The following is a 23,696-nucleotide window of genomic DNA, read 5'->3' on the forward strand; positions in this document are numbered from 1 at the left end:
TCTCCATTTCTTTTCTCTAGATTTGGGAAACAAGAGATTTATGGGGTCTAAAGACCTTGCGATGCAAAGCAACACTTCAAGAAACCTGCTGAAAAAAGCCATACTGAAGAAGTTCATGGTTGAGGTAGATGAAGCTTTGCCAACACTTTCACAAGTCAGTCAGGTGGCAGTAATATTATTTGGATCGAATTGGAAAAATAATGAAAAATATGAGGGAGTTACAAGCAAGATCAAGACTAGTTCTCCTTGGAATTCATTGATTAAGAATCTTGTGACTGGCACAGGGCCACAAACATCAGATGACTATTTGCAACTTGCTCGGAATCTTTGTGATGCTTTAATGGAAGCATACGACTCAAAATCAAATATGTCGCCTTCTTGTTTTGTATATCTTCTTGAACGCCTGTTAGTGCTTTTGATGGATGCTTATTTGTAACAAGGTCATCTGTTACTGAATGGCTTGTGCACCTGAACTGGAATGTAAGCAAAGAACCGTTCACACTCAGTGTTGCTGAACTGTCATCTTCTGTGGAACCCATCTTTGACTTCCTGGCTTGCACAATACACGAGCTTCTCTTGAACAAGCAGGGCATCGAGGAATGGATTGAGAAAGCTGGGTTTAACGTGAAGAAAATTTTCCCAAGGCTGATACCGAAATTGCTGGTTCTGATGTGCTTAATCTGCCTCAACTCAGGAAAGTATTTGGTGCTGCTGAATGATGTGATTAACAGGTCAGATGCCATATCATTCTTGCCAAAGTCTTTTAAAGAAGTCTTTTTCCAGAGAGAGGGTTGCAGCTTTCGCAATGTGATCGCTGAAGCTTTGAAGACAATCGATGATCCCCTAGTCATTATAAGAAATCCAGACGTCTGTCCATATGTGTATGCTAGGCATACTATATTCCTGGATGTTTTCAACCAGAACATGAATAGTATCTTAAAAAGGTTGTTCCCATCACTTCAAAAGAGTAGTTTTGCTCATAGGTGAGGATTCGTCATTTGATGAATGATACTGGATGTTAGTTTTTGTAACCTGATTTAGCTTGTGCTATACTTTCACTTTTGTTGTACATATATTAAGTTAGTGCTTCGATGTGAAAATTTGTAATGTGCTGATATCCTCATTGGAATTGGTCCTTTTTTGTGACAAAACAATGGACTAAATGCATTATTAGTAGTTCTAGTGGTGTTTCTTCTACTTGTTATCTCAAGATAAATATAGGTTAAAGACAATATGACATATGACTGATATGAGTGATAAATATACAATGTTTTTCAAGTGGCCAAGTATAAAGTCAAATTCAAGGCATACTTTCTGGCATCTTCCAAAGCAGCAGGACAGTGCTCCGAAATCTCAGCCTCAGCCTCAAGTAACTCAACATGTTTCAGCTGCTAAGTCTGAATCACAGGCTCCAAAAGTTATGCAAGCAAATCCGGGATTCCAGGGCAGGCATTTGATTACAAGCTTAGAGAGACAAGTCCTATGCTTGGTGGTGGAAGAGTTGTTGGTGGTCGAGTTATACGTTCTAATTACAAACCTGTTAGCACGTATGACCTTGTTGAACAGATGCTATTTCTTTTTGTTCGTGTGGTAAAAGCTCGTGAACTTCCCACCAAGGATCTTACAGGAAGCCTTGATCCATATGTAGAGGTAAAAGTTGGGAATTACAAAGGGGTTACCAAGTATTTTGAGAAAAAGAAAGATCCTGAATGGAACGAGGTGTTTGCCTTCTCTAGGGAGCGTCTTCAGGCATCTGTTTTGGAAGTTCAGGTGAAAGATAAGGATTTGATGAAGGATGATTTTGTTGGAGTCATCCGATTTGATCTTCATGAAGTCCCGACTAGAGTTCCACCTGATAGTCCGTTGGCTCCTCAATGGTATCGTCTTGAAGACAAGAAAGGAGATAGGAGTAATAATAATGGGGAACTGATGCTCGCGGTCTGGTATGGTACTCAAGCAGATGAGGCATTTACTGATGCTTGGCATTCTGATGCCATTACTCCTCCTGATATGTCAGCTTCAGCTGCTAACCATATCCGTTCAAAAGTCTACCATTCACCCAGGTTGTGGTACCTTCGAGTCAATGTAATCGAGGCTCAAGACTTGATTACCTCAGACAAAGGCCGGTTTCCTGATTGTTATATAAAGGCGCAGCTTGGAGCCCAAACATTAAGCACAAAGCCTGTTCAAAGCAGGATGGGAAACCCCTTTTGGAATGAGGATCTGATGTTTGTTGCTGCTGAGCCTTTCGATGAGCATTTGATCATCACTGTTGAAGATAGAAAAGGTCAGGGCAAAGAAGAGACGCTTGGCAAGGTCAGTATTCCATTAGCAGCTGTTCGCAAGCGCCCTGATGATAAGAATTTTCCCACTCAATGGATCAACCTTCAGAAAGAGCTCTTCTGACACTGAAGAGGAGAAGAAAGTTAAGTTTGCTAGTAAGTTACATGCTCGTATAAGCCTTGATGGCGGTTACCATGTCCTTAATGAATCTACTTACTATAGTAGTGATCTCAGACCAAGTATGAAGCAACTGTGGAAATCTTCAATTGGTGTTCTTGAACTTGGAATACTGAATGCTGATGGACTCCACCCTATGAAAACAAGAGATGGAAGGGGAACTGCGGATACCTTTTGTGTGGCTAAGTACTGTCAGAAATGGGTTCGTACACGAACAATAATCGACAGTCTTAGCCCCAAGTACAATGAGCAGTACACATGGGAAGTATATGATCCTGCAACTGTTCTTACCATTGGTGTTTTTGACAACGGACATATTGCTGGCAACAAAGACACTAAAATCGGAAAAGTGAGGATTCGAATCTCCACCCTTGAAGCAGGCCGTGTATATACTCACTCATATCCCCTGCTAGTCCTCCAACCTTCGGGTTTGAAGAAGATGGGAGAGTTGCATTTGGCTATTCGATTCTCTTGCACAAACATGACCAACATGATGTTTTTGTATGGAAAGCCGCTTCTCCCTAAGATGCATTACTCTAGACCATTGTCTTTGATGCAGACTAATACTTTGAGGGTTCATGCTACAAATGTCTTAGCTTCTAGGCTTAGCAGAGCCGAACCCCCTTTGAAGAAGGAAGTGGTGGAGTATATGTGTGATGTTGATGCACATTTTTGGAGCATGAGGCGAAGCAAGGCTAACTTCTATCGCATAATCTCCCTACTTCAAAGTTTGATTGCAATCGGGAAATGGTTCACAGATGTGTGTGCTTGGAAAAACCCGGTTACAACTGTCCTCGTTCATTTGCTCTTTGTGATGTTGGTTTGTTTCCCTGACCTCATTCTTCCTACAGTGTTCTTGTACATGTTTTTGATCGGGCTATGGAATTATCGGTATAGGCCAAAAAACCCTCCTCACATGGACACAAGGATCTCCTATGCTGACAACACAATCCCTGATGAACTTGATGAAGAGTTTGACACCTTTCCTACAACAAAAGGCACAGACGTGGTGCGAAGAAGGTATGATCGACTCAGGAGCATAGGTGCCAAAGTGCAATCTGTGTTGGGTGATTTTGCTGCTCAGGGAGAAAGGGCTCAAGCATTGCTAAGTTGGCGAGATCCACGAGCCTCAGTTTTATTTCTGACATTCTGCCTGTTTGCTGCATTTGTTCTGTATGCTATTCCTTTCAATGTTATGGCTCTTCTTGCTGGTTTTTATACCATGAGGCATCCGAGGTTTCGCAGTAAGTATCCTTCTTCACCAACAAATTTCTTTAGGAGATTACCAGCAAAGACAGATTGCTTGCTGTAAATAGTGTTATCTTTATCTATAGGCCCTCTGAATTATTCAGTTTTCTGTATGTTGAGATGAGGCCCTCCTTTTTTGCTGCTTATTTATTCCAATTTCCTTGTGGATTTTGGGTAATGTAAACATTCTGTCCCTCAAAAACCGAGTAATACATAATGTATTCATTCATGTGTACTATATTTTGTAAATTTGTGTTTTATCCTTGCCTATTTTCATTTATTACAAATATACAATTTGATAAACAGAATGCAGCCCTTTGTTTTATCATAAACAATATGCAGGTGTTTGAGTAGATTCTACGCACATAAACCTGTGCAATTTCAAAATTGTAGCCCAATGGTCTAAAAGGGCAATAACAGAGCCCTAAAGGTACGAAGTTAGTTGTCATTTTGATAGTGTAATTTGAACTAGATGCATACGTAGTGTATCAACTTAATCTGGACGTGACTCATTTGCATCTTCAGGGAGATTTTATTCTTGTGGAACTGAGTACATGATAATTTGTTTGCTGTGATGAAATTGAGCTTTATTTTACCAAGATTTTACTACATTAGCTCATAATACTTGCTATTATAAAAGATCTTATAACATATTCTTCATCTTAAGCATCAGCCCAAGTAATATTGAGTTGGCCCCACTGACTCTGTGGGACCCCCAGAGCCTTCCAAACAGCCTTAGAAGCAGCAACAATGTTATACCCACAAGGTGGGTGATAACCCTCCCCTGCATCACACCCCTTTGTAGAATCACACTCATCAACCACCTTAGCCTTCACAGTCTTCCCATTCCCACTTATTGCGATCATCTTCCCACACCGTGCCCCACTATTATACCACCCTGTCGAGAGTGCAACCACCAGTGAGTTGTCGGTATGGTAGGCGTTGTCACACTTGGACTGGCTGTTCTGAAAGGCTCTAAGTGTGAGCATTCCCGGTGTTTGGGAGGTTACTGAAGGGGAGCATTGAAAGGTGAAGTAAACTGTGTTTTGGATACAACAGTTGGTGCTGCATTTTCCTGGTGGAGGGCTTGTGGCTCTAAAATAGCCCGTTGTTCGGCAGTTTTGACCTTCAACTTGTACACTATATATAATCAGTAACACAACAAATGAAAACCATATGCTAATATTGTTATTTAACATTGTTGTCATTTTTATTTTATTTTTTTGTGTGTAGAGTTTGTGTTTTTGATGCTTTGAAGAATGATATTAGAGGGATATATATATATAATTTAAGGGGTGGTTTTGTTGACATAATAATATATTAATCTTTGTGTTTATCTTGTTACTATTTTAGTGCAAAGTTTAGTCAACTTTGGAGAGCTGGTCATATCATTCATTATTCAACATGACATTTCTTGATAAAGTTTGTCGGTTGACCATGAAGTAGTAGTTAATGGATAAAAATGGGGGTTGGATTGAGAAAAAATTATTAGCAAGAGAATTAAGAGTTAAACGCGTGGTTAGCCTTTCAACGAATGTTATCTATTTGAGTTTAGCTTGGTTTAAAATTGATAAAACTGACTCAATTCGAACATAAATTTGGTAGAAATGAATCGATCTTCCTAGGCTGAGCTACATGTTTGACTTTGTGAGTTCATTCCTGTATGGCTCTATCTATGAAAGCTTTTCCCATGTTTGATGGATTAATTAATTATGGTAGCTTGTAGGTTCTTCATTAATACGGAGTAGGCCATTGGATTTAAGGTTGGACTTGGACGCCCTATCATGTCCACATGAAGCCTTTCTAGGCTAAGTATTCACCCAAATACAAATCTAGGCTATTACTTTGCAACCCATCAAGCCACTTAAAAACACACTCTAGCAGTCTAGCCCAACATTGTCCAAACATAAATTACCATCCTTTTTTTTAAAAAAAAATCCTTTATCAAAAAAATTAAAAGCTACCAATTCATTAAAAAAAAAAAAATTACCATTTTTTTTGGAAGGGAGTCTCAGTCTTCACGACTTCATAATTTTTAAACCGATTAATATTTTTATTAGAGTAAGATAGATAATATTTCAGGAAAAAATAAAATGAGCCATATAGATTTCTTATACAAGTACTATACACGCGATGTACGTGTGTCTCCTACCTTATAAAGTAAAGTATAAACGGGAAAAACACAACATTATTCAAAAGAAATTTATGTCATACATTTAGGAGAAAGTCCTAATATATCATCGTTAGACACAAACAAAATTGCATAACAGTCTTTTGTACTACTGAAAGTCCTATTAGTACTACTGAGATGTTTTTTTCAGTACTACTTAGAGTGTGTCTTTTGTACTACTGAAATCATATATAGGACAACTGAGAATGTTCAGTAGTATAATATTGCCTCTCATTAGTACTCTTAAAAAGTCATTATTTATAAAATTGTCATTATTATATATTTGCTTGTGCCCAACTCTAGGTCCTAGAACTCAGAAGCGCTCTACATTTAGCAACTCTTCACATTCTATATCGATCAATTACAAGTTACAACAACAAAATTAATGGTCTTTACTCTTTAGTGTAGTGACGTAGAACAAAATGGCGGGAAACGATTACACTACCTTGTTCTGCGACTGTACAGCTACTGTAGCTGCACTAGTTATTACTCCTACTCGTAATCTGTATCGTCTCATCTCAATTGCCCGACTCTACACTCAAAATTCCCACAAATTTCCAGAAAAATCCCACTCAAAACACAATAAATAAAAAAAAAAAATACCCAGAATCTTATAAACATTGAAATGTTACAACTGGGTTTATTTGTGTTTCTTTGTTCAATCCATTCTTAATATCTAGTCTTTTTATTTTATTTTAAATTTTTAAATTTTTGCATGCATGTTTTCTTTGATTATATAGAGTTTGAAAAGAAAATGAAGAAGATAAAATATGTAGATGATGCTGGTTTTACCTTTATTGATCATCTAATCTCATGGTCAGTTAATGATATACTTGATGATAACTTTTTCAATGACAAGGTTAGTTCCTCATTTCCTCTTATTTAAAATATATTATATGGTTGGTACTTTATGTTTGTAAATTGTGTAATTGAATTGTATGATGAATTGCATGCATGCTTTAGTTGTAGTCCTAGATAGATTATAGATAGGGCAAAAGATTTGATTTTGTTGTTGATTCACTAATTTGTAGTTAATTCCAACAAGTAAATACTGTAAGAAGATTTTATTGCTGTTGTTGACTCTGCATTTTGTGAACTACAGGTCAGGAAGATCCCTTGTCTGTTTCGATCGACAACCGAGTATTTCGATGCATTTGTGTATCCTTTGTTAGAGGAGGCACGAGCCGAATTGTGCTCAAATTTGTCTATGTTATCTAGAGCGCCTTTTGGTAGAGTAGTTTCGTGTTGTAAAGCTACCAAAGATACTAAATTACACTTTTTGTACAATGTTAAGGTTCATCATTGGAGGGTTAATTCTGCTGGTGGAGATAGCAAAACTTATAATGTTTTGCCAGGAGATGTGTTTGTATTGATGGATTCTGAATTTGATGCTGAGGAACCTGTTCTACAGTCGGGGCGAAAATGTGTTCTAGCATCTGTAGTTAATATGTCTCAGGATGATGCAGATGAGGACACTTCTGCTACTTGTATCAGAGTGATTGTGTCTAAAGAGATTGACATGAATGATTTTGTAAATAAATATTTACTTATTGTATTTTTGACTAATGTGATTCCATTTGAACGCATATGGAATGCTTTGCACATGAAGGAGAACTTGAAGTTACTCGAGAAGGTCTTGCACTGTGATTCCTTGGTATGCTTCCAGTCTTATTGTTGAAGTTTTCGTATTTTCGTTCTTGTAATGCTGATGAACTTCTATTCCGCATTTGCCAACATGTTCATGATAGTTATATTATTTGTCATTTGTATCACTAGGATCATCCTAGAAAGAAAGGTTTATGCACATTAGTCGACTTGGAGAATGATTGGACTGTAATTATTCTATGATGATCATAACATTTTGAAGCTGAGAGGCAACTAGAACAAATCTATGTTGCTGATTTAGGACTAGGATGCTTATATATGACTATTTTCATTTTATAATGCATAAATAATTGATAGCAACAACCCATTTAAGGCTTAGTTATAATATATTATTCAATTTTGCAGGACAAAGGAACTGATGGCAATGGCTGTTCAGAAACTGATCATTTCTGGCTCAACAAACTTGGTTCGGGTTTACCACGTCTAAACCCATCTCAGAAGGATGCAATTTCGGCTTCTTTGAAAAATATACAGTGTAAGGACAAGTTTTCTGTTGAACTTGTATGGGGTCCTCCTGGGACTGGTAAATCTAAGATGATCAGCACATTGCTATGCATTCTGCTAAGGCTTAACTGTAGAGGCCTGGCTTGTGCCACAACAAATGTGGCAATTACTGCATTAGCTAGTCAGGTTGTAGAGCTGTTGAGAGCGTGTTCTGCAAGGAATTCAGACAATAGGTTTTGCTCATTGGGCAGCTTACTTTTGTTTGGGAGCAAGAAGCAGGTAGATGTAGGTTCAGATATTGAAGATATTTATTTGGACTACCGTGTTAAGAAGCTAGCAGAGGTTTTTAGCCCCATTAGTGGCTGGCGCTGTTCTTTCTCGTTGTTGTTGAATGAATTCCAGGATTTTTCTTCACAGGATCATTTTCTCACTGGACAACATGGTCAGAATAGGTGCCTTGGCAATTCAGAGCAACTTCTATCCTTTCTTAATTCTATTAGAGATCAGTTCAATGAACTAATTGGTCCTGTCAAGAGATGCATCTCAATCTTTTGTACCCATATGGCAAAAAGTTTCATTCAGGAACACAATATTGAGAACTTGACTAAGCTTTATGATTTGCTTGATTCTTTTGAAAGTTTGCTGTTGCAATATATTGGTCAACTCAGTGGGTTGGCTCCTTGTAGTGGAGTCTTTCAGAAGTCTATTGTGTATATACTAGGTCTTCTCGAAAAGAAGGGAGATGAATGCTTTGATCTTTTACAAAATCTAATTGTTTCTTTGGGCAAACTTAAGTTTCCCCAAGTGACAAATTATGATTTCATCTCGGATTTCTGTTTCCAAATGTCATCCTTGTTATTCTGTACGGCTTCAAGTTCCTATAAATTGTATTATGCGCCTATAAAATCACTCGATGTTGTGGTTATTGATGAAGCTGCGCAGTTGAAGGAGTGTGAGTCCATTATACCACTCCAACTTCCCGATCTAAGGCATGCTATTCTTGCAGGAGATGAGTACCAGCTACAGGCCATGGTGAAAAGTCATGTAAGAATATCGGTCTAAAATTGATTTCTATTTTACTCTTAAAATTTTACTTAATCTTATGATTGTTTATATGATCCAGAAACCTTTCCTTTTTTTGATGCAGATTTCAGCGAGTGTTGATTTTGGCCGAAGTTTATTTCAGAGATTAGGTTTGTTAGGCTGGTCAAAACACCTACTAAACATGCAGTACAGAATGCACCCTTCAATAAGTGCATTTCCAAGGAGGATGTTTTACAGCAACAAAATTACTGATGCACCTAGTGTGAAGAGTGACGGCTATGAGAAACGTTACCTTGAAGGATTATTCTTTGGTCCTTATTCATTTATAAATATTACAGAGGGAAAAGAAGAATTTGATGATAATGGACAAAGCAGAAAAAATATGGTTGAGGCAGCAGTTGTCCGGGCTATAGTACTTCGTCTTTACAAAGGTATGCCACGCGGATAGTTCCCTTTTCAGGTTGCTTACAGAATTTTTATCTTGAAAGATCAACCTACTTATTTTCTCAGTTTCGTAACACATTACAAAAATTAGCTTCTGGATGTGCTGCAAAATGCAGATTTGATCCGTGACTAGAATTTTTTAAATTCTGTTGTAATTGTCTTTATATTCCTTATCAATTGGAAAAATACCTTCCAGTTCCAGCATCGGAGCAGGAACGAACTGTGAAATATTGCCGTTTTCTTCATGAAAAATAATGCTTGTTTTAGTAGTGCGAGTATTTTTTTTTTTTTTTTTTTTGGTTACGGTGTAGTATTGATGTTCAGCAAGTAACTAATTTATTATTTTGGCGCACCATTTCTCCTTGATGGAATGTGTGCTACCCCAGGCTTTAGTGACCTGGAAAATGGATCTATATTTTAGCTTTGGACATTTTTTCACTAGGTTCAACATTCTTTATCGAGAGCTGCATTGTTTGAATTGGTATTTTTACTTTTGGGATGCATTGTACACTTGCATTCTATACAAAAATCTGTGTTTTAGGGCCTCTATTTATCTAATACACTAATTGGCCTTTACAAAATTCTTTATTGCTGCATTCTTAGTCTTGGTTCATTTTCTTGTTTGCAGGATGGTGCAAATCACCCTGCAATAAAAAAGTTAGCATTGGTGTAATATCGCCTTATTCTGCACAGGTTAAGGCAATTGAAAGAATGATTGGTCAGAGATTTTCGAATCTGGAAAATTTTACAGTGAACATCAAATCAATTGATGCGTTCCAAGGTGCAGAGGAAGACATAATACTGCTATCTTTGGTCAGATCTAACAACTTTGGCGAAATTGGTTTCTTATCTAATCCTCAACGACTTAATGTTGCATTAACAAGGGCAAGGTATGTCTTGGAAGTACTTCCAAATAATTTTTAGGCTTCACTGCTGTTTTTCCTACACTAGTTATTTTCCAATTTACATTCTTGATTCCAGACATTGCCTATGGGTGCTTGGAAATGGGAAGACTTTAGCCAAAGCCAACCTTATTTGGAGGGATTTTATCACCGATGCTAAAGAGCGGAAATGTTTTTTCAATGCTAATGAAGATGAAAAAATATCAGAAACAATCATTTATGTTAAGAAGGAACTAGATCAGCTGGATGATTTGCTCAGCGGAAATAGTGTGCTTTTTCGTAATGCAAGGTGGAAGGTGGGTAACTCCTCTTATCAAATTAATGATGTTCAATTTAGTTGAACCTTAAACACTTCAGTTTGGGCTTACCTATTCTTGTTGCTGAACATTGCTCATGTTATTTTTCCTAGGTTCTCTTTGCTAGTAATTTCATCAAATCATTTTCAAAGCTGCAATCAAGCCAAACAAAGATGCATGTGTTTAATCTTATAGGCAAACTTTCAAATGGATGGCGACCAAGGAAAATCAAAGTCGATCCTCCTTGTGAGAGCTCTGTTCGAATTGTCAAGCAATTCAAAGTTCAAGGCCTCTATGTCATATGCTCAAATGACATTGTTAAAGAATCAGAATATTTCCAAGTTATGAGGGTTTGGGATATTTTGCCATTGGAAGCAGTGGCCGAATTGGTTAAGAGAATTGACAAACACTATGGTTTATTCACTGAAGAGTTTGTCAGATGCTGCAAGAAAAAATGTATTGAAGGGTATGCTTTCTTTTGTTACATTTTCATCAACATGCATCTATAAGATTGCGAAATTAGGAAAACTATCTTGTTGAAATGATTAATCCTTTTTGGCAATATCTCATTTATCTAATTGATTTGTTATGCTCAGTACGCTGGAAGTTCCCGTATGCTGGAGCAGCAACTCTAATATTGTTCGGTACAAGAGTTGCAGTGATGCTGAGAGAACAAGTATATCAGATGACGATGATGTAGCACCAAGATGTATTGACAAGGCAGAAGTCGAGGAGAGCTTGTTGCTAGTAAAATTTTACTCTTTATCTGTCGGTGTAGTGAAACACTTGATTTCTGTTTCTGATGGTAGGGCATTAGAGCTTCCCATGGAAGTGACAGACAACGAGTGGGAAATAATTCATTACCCAAGAAGCTCTTTTGTGTTAGGAAGGTCTGGCACTGGAAAGACCTTGGTGTTAGTCACGAAACTATTTCAGAAAGAACAACTATATCACATGGCTTTGGGTGGTTCTGATGAGGTACATGGCGATGCTTCCTTGTGTGATGACCCATCAATTAAGCTTGAGGGTAGAAGCGCTATTCTGCGACAACTGTTTGTAACAGTTAATCCGAACTTGTGCCATACAGTAAAACAACACATCTCCAATCTTCAAAGGTAACTGTGAGATACTTTACATTTCTCAATTGTGACATTGTCAACTCCACATTGTCTCTGGGAATTTAAACAGAAAAATGTCGTATATATTAGGGAAGAAGAGTGTATTCAGTATTCAATAGATTTGTGTTCTCGGGTCAATTGTCAATCTCATATGTGTAATTGTTTCACCTCTTAGGGTGTTTTCTGTTAGGAGGAATTCGTTTGGTTTGTATAAGGGTGCAAAGACATTTTCTTCTTCCCGCATTATCCTTATTTTTCTTGCCGATTACTTTCTCTCCTCCCTTTCATCCCCTTCCCACCATCCCCATTCTTTTCCTTCTCTCTAAATTTTATTAAGGTACTAAAGAAGGATACTTAATCTTTTGTAGCATTTTCCCTTTCAAATTTGTCCATGGAAAACAATATCTAGTTGGCAGTGTTTTCTGTCCAACCAAATGGAATTTTAGTGATAATGTTGAGGAGCATGCTCTTGGAGCATGTTTGATTATATGCTAAGCTATTTTGTTATATTGATAATCTCATATCTGTTGTCGTACTGAATTTGGCCTCACTGATGCTTCAGCACTGTTCGTGGAGAAATCTTGAATAAGGAAACCTGCATCCAAGTTTATGATGAGACGCAACTATTTGAAGATATTCCTCACTCTTTCTGGGAGATCCCTGCTGAGTCATATCCTCTTGTGATATCTCTCAAGAAGTTCCTGCTCATGCTGGATGGTACAATAGGTACCTCATATTTCCATAGATTTGTGAAAACTAGACAAACTTGTAGCTTAAAATCAGTTGAGCTGCAAATGATGGAAAGGAAAGAAGTAAGCTTTGATAAGTTTAGTGTCTCATACTGGCCTCACTTCAATTCGACTCTTACAAAGGATCTTGATCCTTCAAGAGTTTTCACTGAAATACTCTCTTGTATAAAAGGTGGAATAAAAGTTGAACAGGGTAGACTCACTTTAGACAGTTATATTCAATTGTCTGACTGCAAAAAGTCAAGCTTAAGTAGGAACGAGAGGGAGGCCATATATGGTATATTCTTGTGCTATGAGAAGATGAAGCTTACAAGAGGTGAGTATGATTTGTCTGATGTAGTGAATGATCTTCATCATCGGTTCAGCCATCAAAGGTATGAAGGTGATGCCTTGGATTTTGTGTATATAGATGAAGTTCAAGATTGGACTGTGCGGCAACTTTCTCTTTTAAAATATGTTTGCAAGAATGTCAAAGAAGGTTATGTGTTTGCTGGTGATACAGCTCAAACAATTGCCCAAGGTGTAGATTTTAGTTTTGATGAGATCAGAAGCTTTTTCTATGTCAATTTTCTCCAAGGCCCGTGTGTGAAAACTAGTAAACAGGATCAAGGAAACATCTGCCCAATTTTTGTGCTGAATCAAAACTTTCGATCCCATGCTGGGATTTTAAAGTTAGCTCACAGTGTCATCAAACTTATCTACCATTTCTTTCCATACTCAATTGATAAGGTTAATCCAGAGTTCAGTCTTATTGATGGAGATGCTCCCATACTGCTGGAGTCTGCATCTGGTGATGAAGATGTTGTCATGAAAATCTTTCAGGACAATAAAAATGATGGCAGGAATACTGTCATTTTTGGAGCTGAACAAGTTATTATTGTACGAGATGAAAGTGTGAGAAATGAAATGCCAAGCCATGTAAAAGGACATGCACTTGTGCTCACGGTATTTGAGTGCAAAGGCTTGGAGTTTAAGGTAAATAACTGTTTGGCTTTTCTATTTCTTGACATTGACTTCTTCATTATTGTTATAAGGTTCTCGCTTGACATTTCTAACTCTATATTGTTTTTGTTTGATGCCTTATTTTTATTTTTATGTTGCAAAAGTTGCTTAATATACCAGCTATGCACTTTGATATTCTGTGATCCTGAAATAGCTTATCCCTGTGACATGTTTATCATCACAGGACGTTCTCTTGTACAACTTCTTTTCATCATCACCTATTAGAGAACATTGGAGTGTAATATATAAATATATGCAAGAGAAGAACCTTGGCTCATCATTTCCACATTTTCCAAAGTTCAATCATGCAAAACATAGTGGTTTGTGCCATGAATTGAAGCAACTATATGTGGCCGTCACCCGAGCAAAGGAAAGATTATGGATCTGTGAGAGCCATGGTAGTCATGCAGAACCTATGGCTAATTACTGGAAAAAATTGAATCTGGTCCGAATTAGACAGTTTGACAATTCATTAGCTCAGGAAATAATATTTCCCAGCTCTAAGGAGGAATGGAAATCGCAAGGTTTCAAGGTTTGTTTTTTGGCTTTATTTGGAAGACATTCATTATTAGTTTTCTCCTCCAATTTCATGTTAACCATCTTAGTTTAATAGATTTTAGAGAACCCATGTGATGCTCATATTAAAATTTAGTAAGTTTGTAAGTCTAATGCATCAGCATTGAGGATTTTGGGATCATAGCTCAATCATTTATCAGATGTACCTATAATTGCTGGCATCATGCTAGGTGTCACCATCAGTGTGTGGTGTTATCTGAGTCAGGAACTCAGGATTTCATACTTGAACTATTGTAACTATTTATTTTGTCTTCAATATTCCTTGCATCCTGATTCACCTTTATATGCAGTTTCTCGAAGTAAGTAACTATGAGACAGCGGCAGTCTGCTTTGGGCGAGCTGGAGATACTTACTGGGAAAAATACGCCCGTGCTACTGGCCTTAAAACAACCGCTGCTCATATGCGTGGCTTGAGTTCTGAAGCAGTCAAAATGCTTACAGAAGCTGCTGAAATATTTCAAAGCCTAGATAACAACAAAGAGGCCGCTAAGTGCTTCTATGATGCAGGCAATTATGAAAGAGCAGGTAGTAGTGAAAACAGTTACTAATTTCAATGTATTCTGCTATTTTTAGAAACCATTATTTGGAACTATTACTGATATACCTTGAATTCTTTCGCTAGAACATAGCAGACTTTTGACACAGTCCTTTGCAAATGAACATTGAAAAAATAGAAACAAAAGTATAATGGGCAGTATGAATCCTAGTTAGTGAACCTTGTCCTAAGCCTGAAAATGAACTTTTACTATATGATTGAAATTGTAGCCTAAAACCCAATGGAGTTCACATTTAAGTTTACTTCCTTGAATTCTGACCCAGATGAACTGATTATTTCCAGAAATGACGCTATTGAACTTTTTTTTTTTACAGGTGATATATATCTGCAGCACTTTCAAAGTTCTGAGCTTGAAAAGGCTTGTCATTGCTATACCTTGGCCGGTTTTCATGCACGTGCTGCGGAGATCTATGCTGAAAATTACCTCTACAGAGAATGTTTGCATGCATGTAATACAGGAAAATTGTTTAACTTAGGATTGCAGTACGTACAAAGCTGGAAACAGCTGGCTCTTGAGGAGGGAAGCATAGACTTGATAACATTTGAGCAAGAATTCCTGAAGAGTTGTGCTCATGCTTCCTATAAGAAAAAAGACAAGAAAAAAATGATGAAGTATGTTAAGAAATTTAGCTCTCTTGATTCAATGAGGACCTTCTTATGGAATCAAGGGTGTTATGAGGAGGGAATTGACATAGAGATAGAAATGGGCGATATTCAAGAGGGTCTAAGAATCGCAAGAAAAGTAGGATTATTTTTACGTGAGGCAGATTTATTAGAAAAGGCTCAGAATTATGAGGATGCTTCTAGGCTCTATATTTGGTACGTGTTTGGTAAATGTTGTTGGGCATCTGGTGGAAAAAATTGGCTCGAAAGAGATCTTTTGTTGAAAGAGGAATTGTTGTCCAGAGCTGAAGCTTCTGCTCTCAATGCTTCAGCTGATTTTCACAAACAAATTCATACAGAAGTTCTGCTTTTGTCAACTCAAAGTACTGGGTTGTCTGAACTGGAGAAGCAGTTAGAAGTCTCCCAAAAAAGCGGGAATTTGAAATGGGAGGTCATATGTACTAGAAAAATTCTTGAAATCCTTCTTCAGACTCAGACTTCACCATTTAAATGGGAATCTGACTCGCGAGAAATGATCTCAGGTGGCCAGGTCTCAGTTGAAAAACTGATATACTTTTGGTCATCCTGGAAAGAGAAGATTTTGACAACCTTGGAACACCTAAAGAGTTTACCAGCACATGATAATCACTGGGACTTCTGTCTACATTATTTTGGCGTGCGAAAGCATCCAAACACTGGTTACTTTATGCTCTATCCTGATGCTGAATGGGTGTCGAAATATCCGAAAAAGAATAATCAAAGACTTGGCACAGAACATTTGGTGACTTCTATTCGACATTACTGGTGTTCAGAGTTACTCTCAGTTGGCTGTAATATGCTGGAGTATCTGAATATCTTTCAGAAGTTTTCTGCTGATTCGATGCCTATGATTTGCAAAAGTAGGATTGTTGATCATATTTTTGAATGTACCCTTTTTTTGATGGAGTCGGATTATTTAAGGCAATGGGGTCAAGTGTCAACTGCTCGAATGTATTATGCGACAAAATGGTATGCTGCTGCTGTGTTTACCACTGAATGGTACAACCTTATCCTACATGATCAAGTAAAGAACCGAAGCTCCATCATCACACGAAAACTGAGGGCAAAACTAGATCATTATTTGCCTAATATGTGAAAGATTTGAATTCCAATCTTTGTTGAGTAATGTCAGCTAATTGCATTGTTTGCTTGAGTTGCTAAATTATGTTTGCTAGCCTGGTGTCAAGTAAATATCTGAAATAGCAGACATTAATCTAGCTGAAGTTATTGATAACACTTTCATCTTGTCTTATATCTTTTAACTCAGGGAAGTGGATTACCATTTGTTAGGATTAGTGTGGAGATAGATAAATACATGGAGACATAAGGAGATTGCATAGAAGCTGCCTTATTGTTAAGGTTCGACCAAACTTGTGAAAAGTTCGGTCGAACCCGGTTTTAAGTCAGTAGCTGAACAGAGTTCGGTCGAACCTCCCTGCTCCCTATTTCGTCGCTTCGTTTTCGGCTTGTGCGATTTGCTTTAATCTTAGCCGTTGGATTGTATTTTCTACCTAGACTATATATACCTTTTCTAAGCCTCTTTGTTGATTATTCACAAACATTTAAACACATAGAGAGGTTTTGAGAGGGTTTGTGAGGAGCATTTGAATTCTATACAATTCATGCTTGTAATTCTTGAGTTCATTCATCATCAATATTACTCCATAGTGCAAGGGTGGGTTTTTTCTCCCGGTTCTCGGGTTTTCCCACAGTAACATTGTCTTCCTTTTACTTGCTTTAATTCCTTCAAAGTTGTTCTTGATTGTTATGCTTGTTTGTTCATTGCTATTGTGGGTTGATTGCAAGTTAGTTGAACACTTTAATCCTTACACCATTAACTTCCATCTTATGTTAATATATAATACCCTTTACTGCATGAGTCCTATACTCTTTGTGCTACCCTGCCGACTGCCGTGCCCAACTTTGTCAAATACCTCTTTTTTACAATAGGAAGAGAAGCTCTAGTTTCCTTAGTTTTGCTCTATGTTGCCAACCTCATTCTCAAATCCATTACAAAAAATCAATGTGAAAAATAAACTTAAGTGCAAAAAAAAAAAAAAAAAAAAAAGTGTTAAGAAAATTATTTTACACCCTTTCCGGTAAGATTGATTTAGCTTTTGATTTTTTATTACATTAATTTCTTATACGAAGTATTTCGTAACTTTTAAATTTTATGAAGAATTACTTCTTACACACCTAATTATTTGTGTGTTTAAGTTAGCGTGTATCACAATCCACACCCTTGACGTGTTCCTGTAATATAAAGAAAATGTTGATTTACTTACGAAAATGTCATATTGACTGATATGTTTCTATTTACAGAAATGTCACCAAATAAACAATTTTTGTTCATCACGATGATTAACTGGGGCTCCCTCTTATTTCCACCTATCTATTTACGGAATTCACTTGCATCGTCTAAATATTTTGTTGCACCCACTCTTATCTTCTTTTTTTTTTGGCAATTTTATACAATAATTGAGATTAACAAAAAAAATATGGAGGTACTAGCATATTACACAATGTAAAACAACAATTACTCATACTGCATAAACAAAAAAAAAAGAAAAAATCGCTCAATAATTACTCTCTTGGTCTCTTATTTGTTTTGCCTCAATTTTCTTTTTAGGCCGTCATTTTAATTTCGACCCATTTTATTTTTGAACATATAGGATTACACTTTTACTCTCACAATCACCCCTTTAACCCACTACTTTTCTCTCTCATCATTTTTTCCAATTAAAAGTTAATAAAGTAACATTTGTCTATGGGGTAAAAAATAAGAAACGAAGAAATACCTTGTAGTTTAAAGTTTAAACCAAGTTTACTAGCTGAGTATGAATTGGGTATTAGCGTAGTACACAATGACACATTGTAGAACAATACTACGGGGTGCACACAAAAAATAACTATGGAGTAGACGTTATAAATATAATCAATGGCGGCAAACATATGCAGTGTACCCCGTGCCACAACTGCTAAGCTGTAGTGACGTTTCATCTCTCTCCCCATCATTTCCATTATCATCAATAATCGCACTTGAAAATAAACCCATTTTTTGAAAATCCCACTTAAAAATAAATCAAAATGACTACCAAAATTCCTTCATTTTAACACCCACAACATAAATCATCATCATTCTTGAACTGGGTTTGTTTCATTCTTTGTAATTTCAACTTTTTCATGTCTGTTATTGATCATTTTCTTGAACACAACTTGATTTTTTAGGCTATAAAATCTAATATTTACTTGAATTTGGTTCTTGATGATTTGACGCAGGGGAAGAAAGAGAATTATGGATTTGGAATCCGGAAAGATTGAAAAAATTGTAAGAGATCAAATGCTCTCTTCAAGAAAAGTTAGAAGTAAGAAATGTAAGCTACATAATCTTATAGGAAAAATATTTGGTCCATTTTCATTTATAAACATCTCTCAAGGAAGAGAAGAAGTTGATGATGATGGGCATAACACTAGAAATCTGGTTGAAGTGGCAGTTTTGATGAATATTGTGCAACGTTTGCACAAAGGTAAACCGCCCTTTTAAACGTATTAGGAGTGGATTGTTTCCTTTATGTGTGTATTTGACTGTTCTCTGAGTAGTGTAAATTGTGATTAGTTATTATTGATAGTGGGTTGCATACTTGCATGTCAAGTCTCAACCAACAAATGTTATGTGAATGTGTTTGATGAGTCCGAACCCTAACCGGGCTTCTCGATATTTAAGGACCGTGCAGCTTGGTTACGGGTAAGGGTGATTCGTGGTTTTGTTGTTGTTCACTCCGTTGTTCTGAGTTGGGTATTCTTGTTTGACATGGGTACGTGTCCAAGTGTGCTATTTTGTGAAAATTTTCTATGATTTTGGCTTTGGCCTAAACACATATATATTAATATATCCTATTTATGTTTAAGTGTTGAGAATCTAACATGGGCACTTGAGGTAAATGAAGAATCCAAGTAACATAGGTTGTTGGCTATATCTGTTATTCCTTGTCAACTTTTTTGTACATAAGTTAGGTTTGGTATGGGTTGCTCAAATTCTTAATGTGGCTCTTACATCTGCTCAAAACATGTACATAGATGTTAAGATTAGAGATTGGTCTATTATAAAGCTTTTTTCCAATATGATGATTTCCATGATACCTGAAGTTTTTGCTGTTGTACACAGAATGGCAGTGCTACAGCCAAAAGATTTCTGTGTGTATAGTATCTCAAGGTGTAGCACAAGTTAAGGATATTGAGAGAAGAATTGGGAAAAGATATGAAAAGCTTTTAAACTTTGAGTTGAAGGTGAAATTAGTTGAAGGATTCCAGGAAGGTGGCGAAGCAGATATTGTTATAGTATCTACTGTAAGATCCAATTCTGCTGGATCTTCTGAGTTCCGCTTAGATCATGGAATGGCTGATGTTGCTTCGAGTAGGGCCAGGTATGACTTAGGATGATGTCTCTGGACTAATTATAGTTTCTGTTGGCTTTTTTTTAATCAAGTAAACCTGCTCTTCCTCTTTTTAAACAATTGTAGGCATTGCCTCTGGATACTGGGGAACAAGGAAACCCTTGCTGAAGCAGATACTTTCTGGAAAGATATTATTTCTGATGCCAAACTGCACAGCTGTTACTTTAATGCTGAAGAAGACGAGAATTTAGCTAAAGTCATTGTAGATGTTAAAAGCAAGTTGGATGAACTTGAAGACTTGCTTGATAAGGATAATAATATTTTCAAAGCTTCAGGGTGGAAGGTATACCTTTGCTCTATCCTTCCAGAAATATGCATATTCTGTTGAATTTTGTGATAATATTGCAACATTAAACTGAGTTTTCACAATCCTTTAATTTGTAGGTTGTCTTCAGTGAGAATTTTGTCAAATCTTTTGCCAAGCTGCCCTCAATCTACTCTAAGAAGCTTGTGGTGAATTTTATTTTGAAGTTAGCTAATGGCTGGCGGCCAAAAAATAAGAACACTGATCTGGTCTGTGAAAGTGCTGTTAGAATTGTAAAACAATTTGAGGTTGAGGGTCGGTATATCATTTGCACAAATGATATAATCAGGTTACAGGGATATGCTACTCAAATCTTGAAGGTCTGGGATATCTTGCATTTGGAAGATGTACCAGCATTAGTCAGTAAACTTGACATAATATATGGAGCATTTACTGATGAATTCCTTGCATGCTGCAAAGAAAAATGTCTCCAGGGGTATATTCTCTTTATATAATTTGTATATCATTCTATTTACAAGTTAAATTCAGTGAGCGATCAGTCTCCAAAGATGTACTGAAGTGCTTAGACGACACAACTGCACCATAAGAATTAATATGCTGCTGCATTGAGCTTAAAAGAAACTACCTTTGTTTATCTGTACCTTTGTATGTGCGTCTAGAAAATGTTGACAAAAGATGAAAAGAAGCACCAGATGTGGCTTTCCATCTTTTCCTAATGTTCTCTATGTTTGTTTATGTAGGAAGTTGGAACTCCCAAGAAACTTTACTTCATTTGATGTTGCACGGTTCAAAGTTGTTAATAACGCAAAATCAACAAGTTCTTTGGATGCTGATAGTGTTGGAACAAGCTTTTTTGAGAATGCAAAAGTCAAGGAGAGTTTGCTGCTTATGAAATTCTATCCATTTTCTGAGGGTGTCTTGAGTCACTTGATGTCTGCGTATGATGGGTTGCTTTTGAATGTCCCTTTGAGGTATCAGACCAAGAAAGAGAGGCAATTTTCAATGGCAAAAGCACCTTCATTTTAGGACGATCTGGCACAGGTAAAACAACAGTGTTGGTGATGAAGTTGTTTCAAAAGGAACAACAACATCACATAGTTTCAGAAGGAAATCTACATGACGCCTTGATGAGTGAGTTTTCAACCAATGCTCCTGGTAGAATGGGAGCGCCCCTTCGCCAACTTTTTGTGACCGTAAATCCAAAACTTTGTTTTGCCGTCAAACACCACATCAAAAATCTTAAGAGGTCTGTGAACCTTTTCATTATCTTTTTCCCCTGCAATATATAATATACTTCATATGCTAATGAGCTACCATGCTGGTGTATGTGCAAATGAGCTTACCTTGCTGGTGTACTCTAGTATGGACCGTATTGATAAAATGTTACAGCACTTATTAATTGCCTGTGGAGAAAATCTTCTATAAGAAAATGCACTTTTCATTCTCCTTTTTTAGAAAATCTTCTATAAGAAAATGCACTTTTCATTCTCGTTTTTTAAAAGTTGGCTTGTGTTCCTAGCATTATTGATTTATCTTATGGTTGTTACAGCTTTGTTAACGGAGAAAACTTTGGTGAGGGATGTGTCTTCAATGATGTGATTGAAATGGATGAATATGAGAAGTTCAAGGACATCCCAGAGTCTTTTCAAGATATTCCTTTAAATGCCTTTCCACTTGTGATAACATTTAATATGTTTTTGCTGATGCTTGATAGAAGCTTTGGTTTGTCATATTTTGATAGATTTACGGATATTAGGAAAATCTGTTATATGGAAACTGCAAGTTTCAGACTGGTTGTTCAGGCAGTAAGAAGGAAAGAGGTTACATTTGAGAAATTTAGATCATCTTATTGGCCTCATTTCAACTCCCAGCTCACAAGAAAGCTTGATCCTTTAAGAGTTTTCACCGAGATTAATTCCTGTATAAAAGGTAGGCTACATTATGGGGAGGGTGATAACAACAATCTGAGTTTGCAGAGTTATATGCAATTATCTAAGGCCCGAGTATCAAAATTCAGTGAGGATGAAAGAGAGGTAATATATAAGGTATTTGGGGACTATGAGAAAAAGAAGGTTGTACGAGGAGAATTTGATTTGGCTGATCTAGTGAATGATCTGCTTTGTCGTTTTAAGTGTGAAAATTATGAAGGTGAGCTCATGGATTTTGTTTATATTGATGAAGTCCAGGATCTAACCATGAAGCAACTTGCCCTCTTCAAGTACATATGCAGTAATGTGGAGGAAGGCTTTGTATTTGCAGGTGACACTGCGCAGACTATTGCTAGAGGCATTGATTTTAGATTTGAGGATATAAGAAAGCTTTTCTACGAGGAGTTTCTCAATAATATGGAAGTTGTTGGAGATGAGCAAAAGAAGATTAAAGGGCTAATATCTCCTACCTTTCAACTAAGCCAAAATTTTCGGACTCATGCTGGAGTTTTAAATTTAGCTCAGAGTGTTATTGACCTTATCTGGCATTTTTTTCCCAATTCTATTGATCCCCTTAAACCGGAAACTAGTCTCTTATGTGGGGAACTTCCAATACTACTGGATTGTGAAAATTGCGAAGATGCCCTCATAAAGATTTTTCAAGACAAAGCAAGTCAAGGTGACAACAGCAATAGCATTAGCTTTGGATCCGAACAGGTGATAATGGTCAGAGATGATCATGCGAGAGACAAAGTAGGCAAATTTGTTGGCAGACAGGCCCTTGTGCTGACAATCTTTGAGTGCAAAGGCTTGGAGTTTGAGGTAATATTAGTACATTCTATTTGGATGTGTAAGTTGCTCTAGCTATATTGATTTCTGTATATAAGCCTTCTTATTATCTGCTGCAATCAATGCTCTCCTCGTTTCAAGGTGTGTTTTTTTTTTTTTTTTGAGGGGGTGGGTGGGGGGATTTGCCGATTTGGTCTTGAAATCGCAGCTTATGGCTTTATTGTCCCTTCTTGTTGCAATTTCCTTTGGGATTGCATTATTTAGTCAAACTGTTCTTGGAGTGTCGAATTTCCAGGATTGCCTACTGCAATACTTACTTTCTCGGCATTTAAGCGTGTTACTGAAAGCCATCATTATCCCTATAGCCATATTAAGTGTTTTCTCGTTCCAAAGTCTGATTATAACCCTCTTTAACTGCAAATAGAAATCGAGACCGTTCAAGTAACACTCTATTCTTGTTATTGCAGGATGTGCTGTTGTATAACTTCTTTGGATCCTCACCATTAAGAGAACAGTGGAGAATTATTTATGAATACGTGGAGGAAAAGCTCTGTGCTTTGAATTTAGAAACTTATCCAAGTTTTACAAATGCAAAGCGTGATGTTTTGTGTTATGAGCTAAAGCAATTGTATGTAGCCATTACTCGTACAAGACAAAGGCTTTGGCTATGTGAAGACAGCGATAGTTTTTGATCTCCTATGGCTGACTATTGGCGAAAGCTGAATCTCATTCAAGTTAAAAAGTTGGATGAGTCATTTGCACGGTCTATGCAAGTTGCTAGTAGCTTAGAGGACTGGAGATGGCGGGGTAAAAAGGTTTGTCTTATTAATTCATGGTATTAAGGTTCTTGCTTTTCTATTTTTTAAATTTTCTTGTTGCAGATAAAGTACTCCTGTCTCATGTGTCTGCAATTTATTAGTCTGACCTCATATGCCCCATTTAGA

General features: G+C 37.0%; 3 protein-coding genes and 1 pseudogene across 3 annotated transcripts; 3 read left to right on the forward strand and 1 right to left on the reverse strand.

The window, feature by feature from the left end:
- The first annotated feature begins 1,225 nt into the window (after positions 1-1,225).
- Positions 1,226-3,968, forward strand: LOC110714695 (annotated as a pseudogene).
- A 249-nt stretch (positions 3,969-4,217) lies between these two features.
- LOC110714696 (putative ripening-related protein 1) lies at positions 4,218-6,409 on the reverse strand. Its single transcript, XM_021893223.1, has one exon. The coding sequence runs from the start codon at positions 4,914-4,916 to the stop codon at positions 4,371-4,373; it is 546 nt and encodes a 181-aa protein (XP_021748915.1). The 5' UTR covers positions 4,917-6,409; the 3' UTR covers positions 4,218-4,370.
- A 223-nt stretch (positions 6,410-6,632) lies between these two features.
- On the forward strand, positions 6,633-18,438 carry LOC110714701. Its single transcript, XM_021893227.1, has 13 exons — positions 6,633-6,737; positions 6,981-7,532; positions 7,655-7,711; positions 7,889-9,031; positions 9,135-9,462; positions 10,104-10,365; positions 10,457-10,673; positions 10,787-11,139; positions 11,270-11,788; positions 12,354-13,515; positions 13,727-14,074; positions 14,409-14,643; positions 14,989-18,438. The coding sequence occupies exons 1-13, from the start codon at positions 6,633-6,635 to the stop codon at positions 16,410-16,412; spliced, it is 6,705 nt and encodes a 2,234-aa protein (XP_021748919.1). The 3' UTR covers positions 16,413-18,438.
- Positions 18,255-23,444, forward strand: LOC110714703. Its single transcript, XM_021893228.1, has 9 exons — positions 18,255-18,301; positions 18,596-18,843; positions 19,331-19,412; positions 19,498-19,740; positions 19,837-20,053; positions 20,155-20,510; positions 20,776-21,006; positions 21,585-22,785; positions 23,220-23,444. Exons 1-9 carry the CDS (start codon positions 18,255-18,257, stop codon positions 23,442-23,444), a joined length of 2,850 nt encoding a protein of 949 aa, XP_021748920.1.
- Positions 23,445-23,696: the final 252 nt, after the last annotated feature.

Source organism: Chenopodium quinoa, unplaced genomic scaffold, assembly GCF_001683475.1.
Source record: "Chenopodium quinoa cultivar QQ74 unplaced genomic scaffold, ASM168347v1, whole genome shotgun sequence".
NCBI classification, from domain to species: Eukaryota; Viridiplantae; Streptophyta; class Magnoliopsida; order Caryophyllales; family Amaranthaceae; genus Chenopodium; species Chenopodium quinoa.

Excerpts from the sequence above, each read along its gene's own strand:
- LOC110714703 (XM_021893228.1), top strand. The coding sequence starts at position 18,255 with ATGGCGGCAAACATATGCAGTGTACCCCGTGCCACAACTGCTAAGCT. Across the intron at positions 20,054-20,154 it reads TCAAAGCTTCAGGGTGGAAG|GTTGTCTTCAGTGAGAATTT; the intron begins GTATACCTTTGC and ends TTTAATTTGTAG. Across the intron at positions 22,786-23,219 it reads GCAAAGGCTTGGAGTTTGAG|GATGTGCTGTTGTATAACTT; the intron begins GTAATATTAGTA and ends TTGTTATTGCAG.
- LOC110714696 (XM_021893223.1), bottom strand. The coding sequence starts at position 4,916 with ATGACAACAATGTTAAATAACAATATTAGCATATGGTTTTCATTTGTT.
- LOC110714701 (XM_021893227.1), top strand. The coding sequence starts at position 6,633 with ATGAAGAAGATAAAATATGTAGATGATGCTGGTTTTACCTTTATTGAT. Across the intron at positions 6,738-6,980 it reads ATAACTTTTTCAATGACAAG|GTCAGGAAGATCCCTTGTCT; the intron begins GTTAGTTCCTCA and ends TGTGAACTACAG. Across the intron at positions 14,075-14,408 it reads GGAAATCGCAAGGTTTCAAG|TTTCTCGAAGTAAGTAACTA; the intron begins GTTTGTTTTTTG and ends CTTTATATGCAG.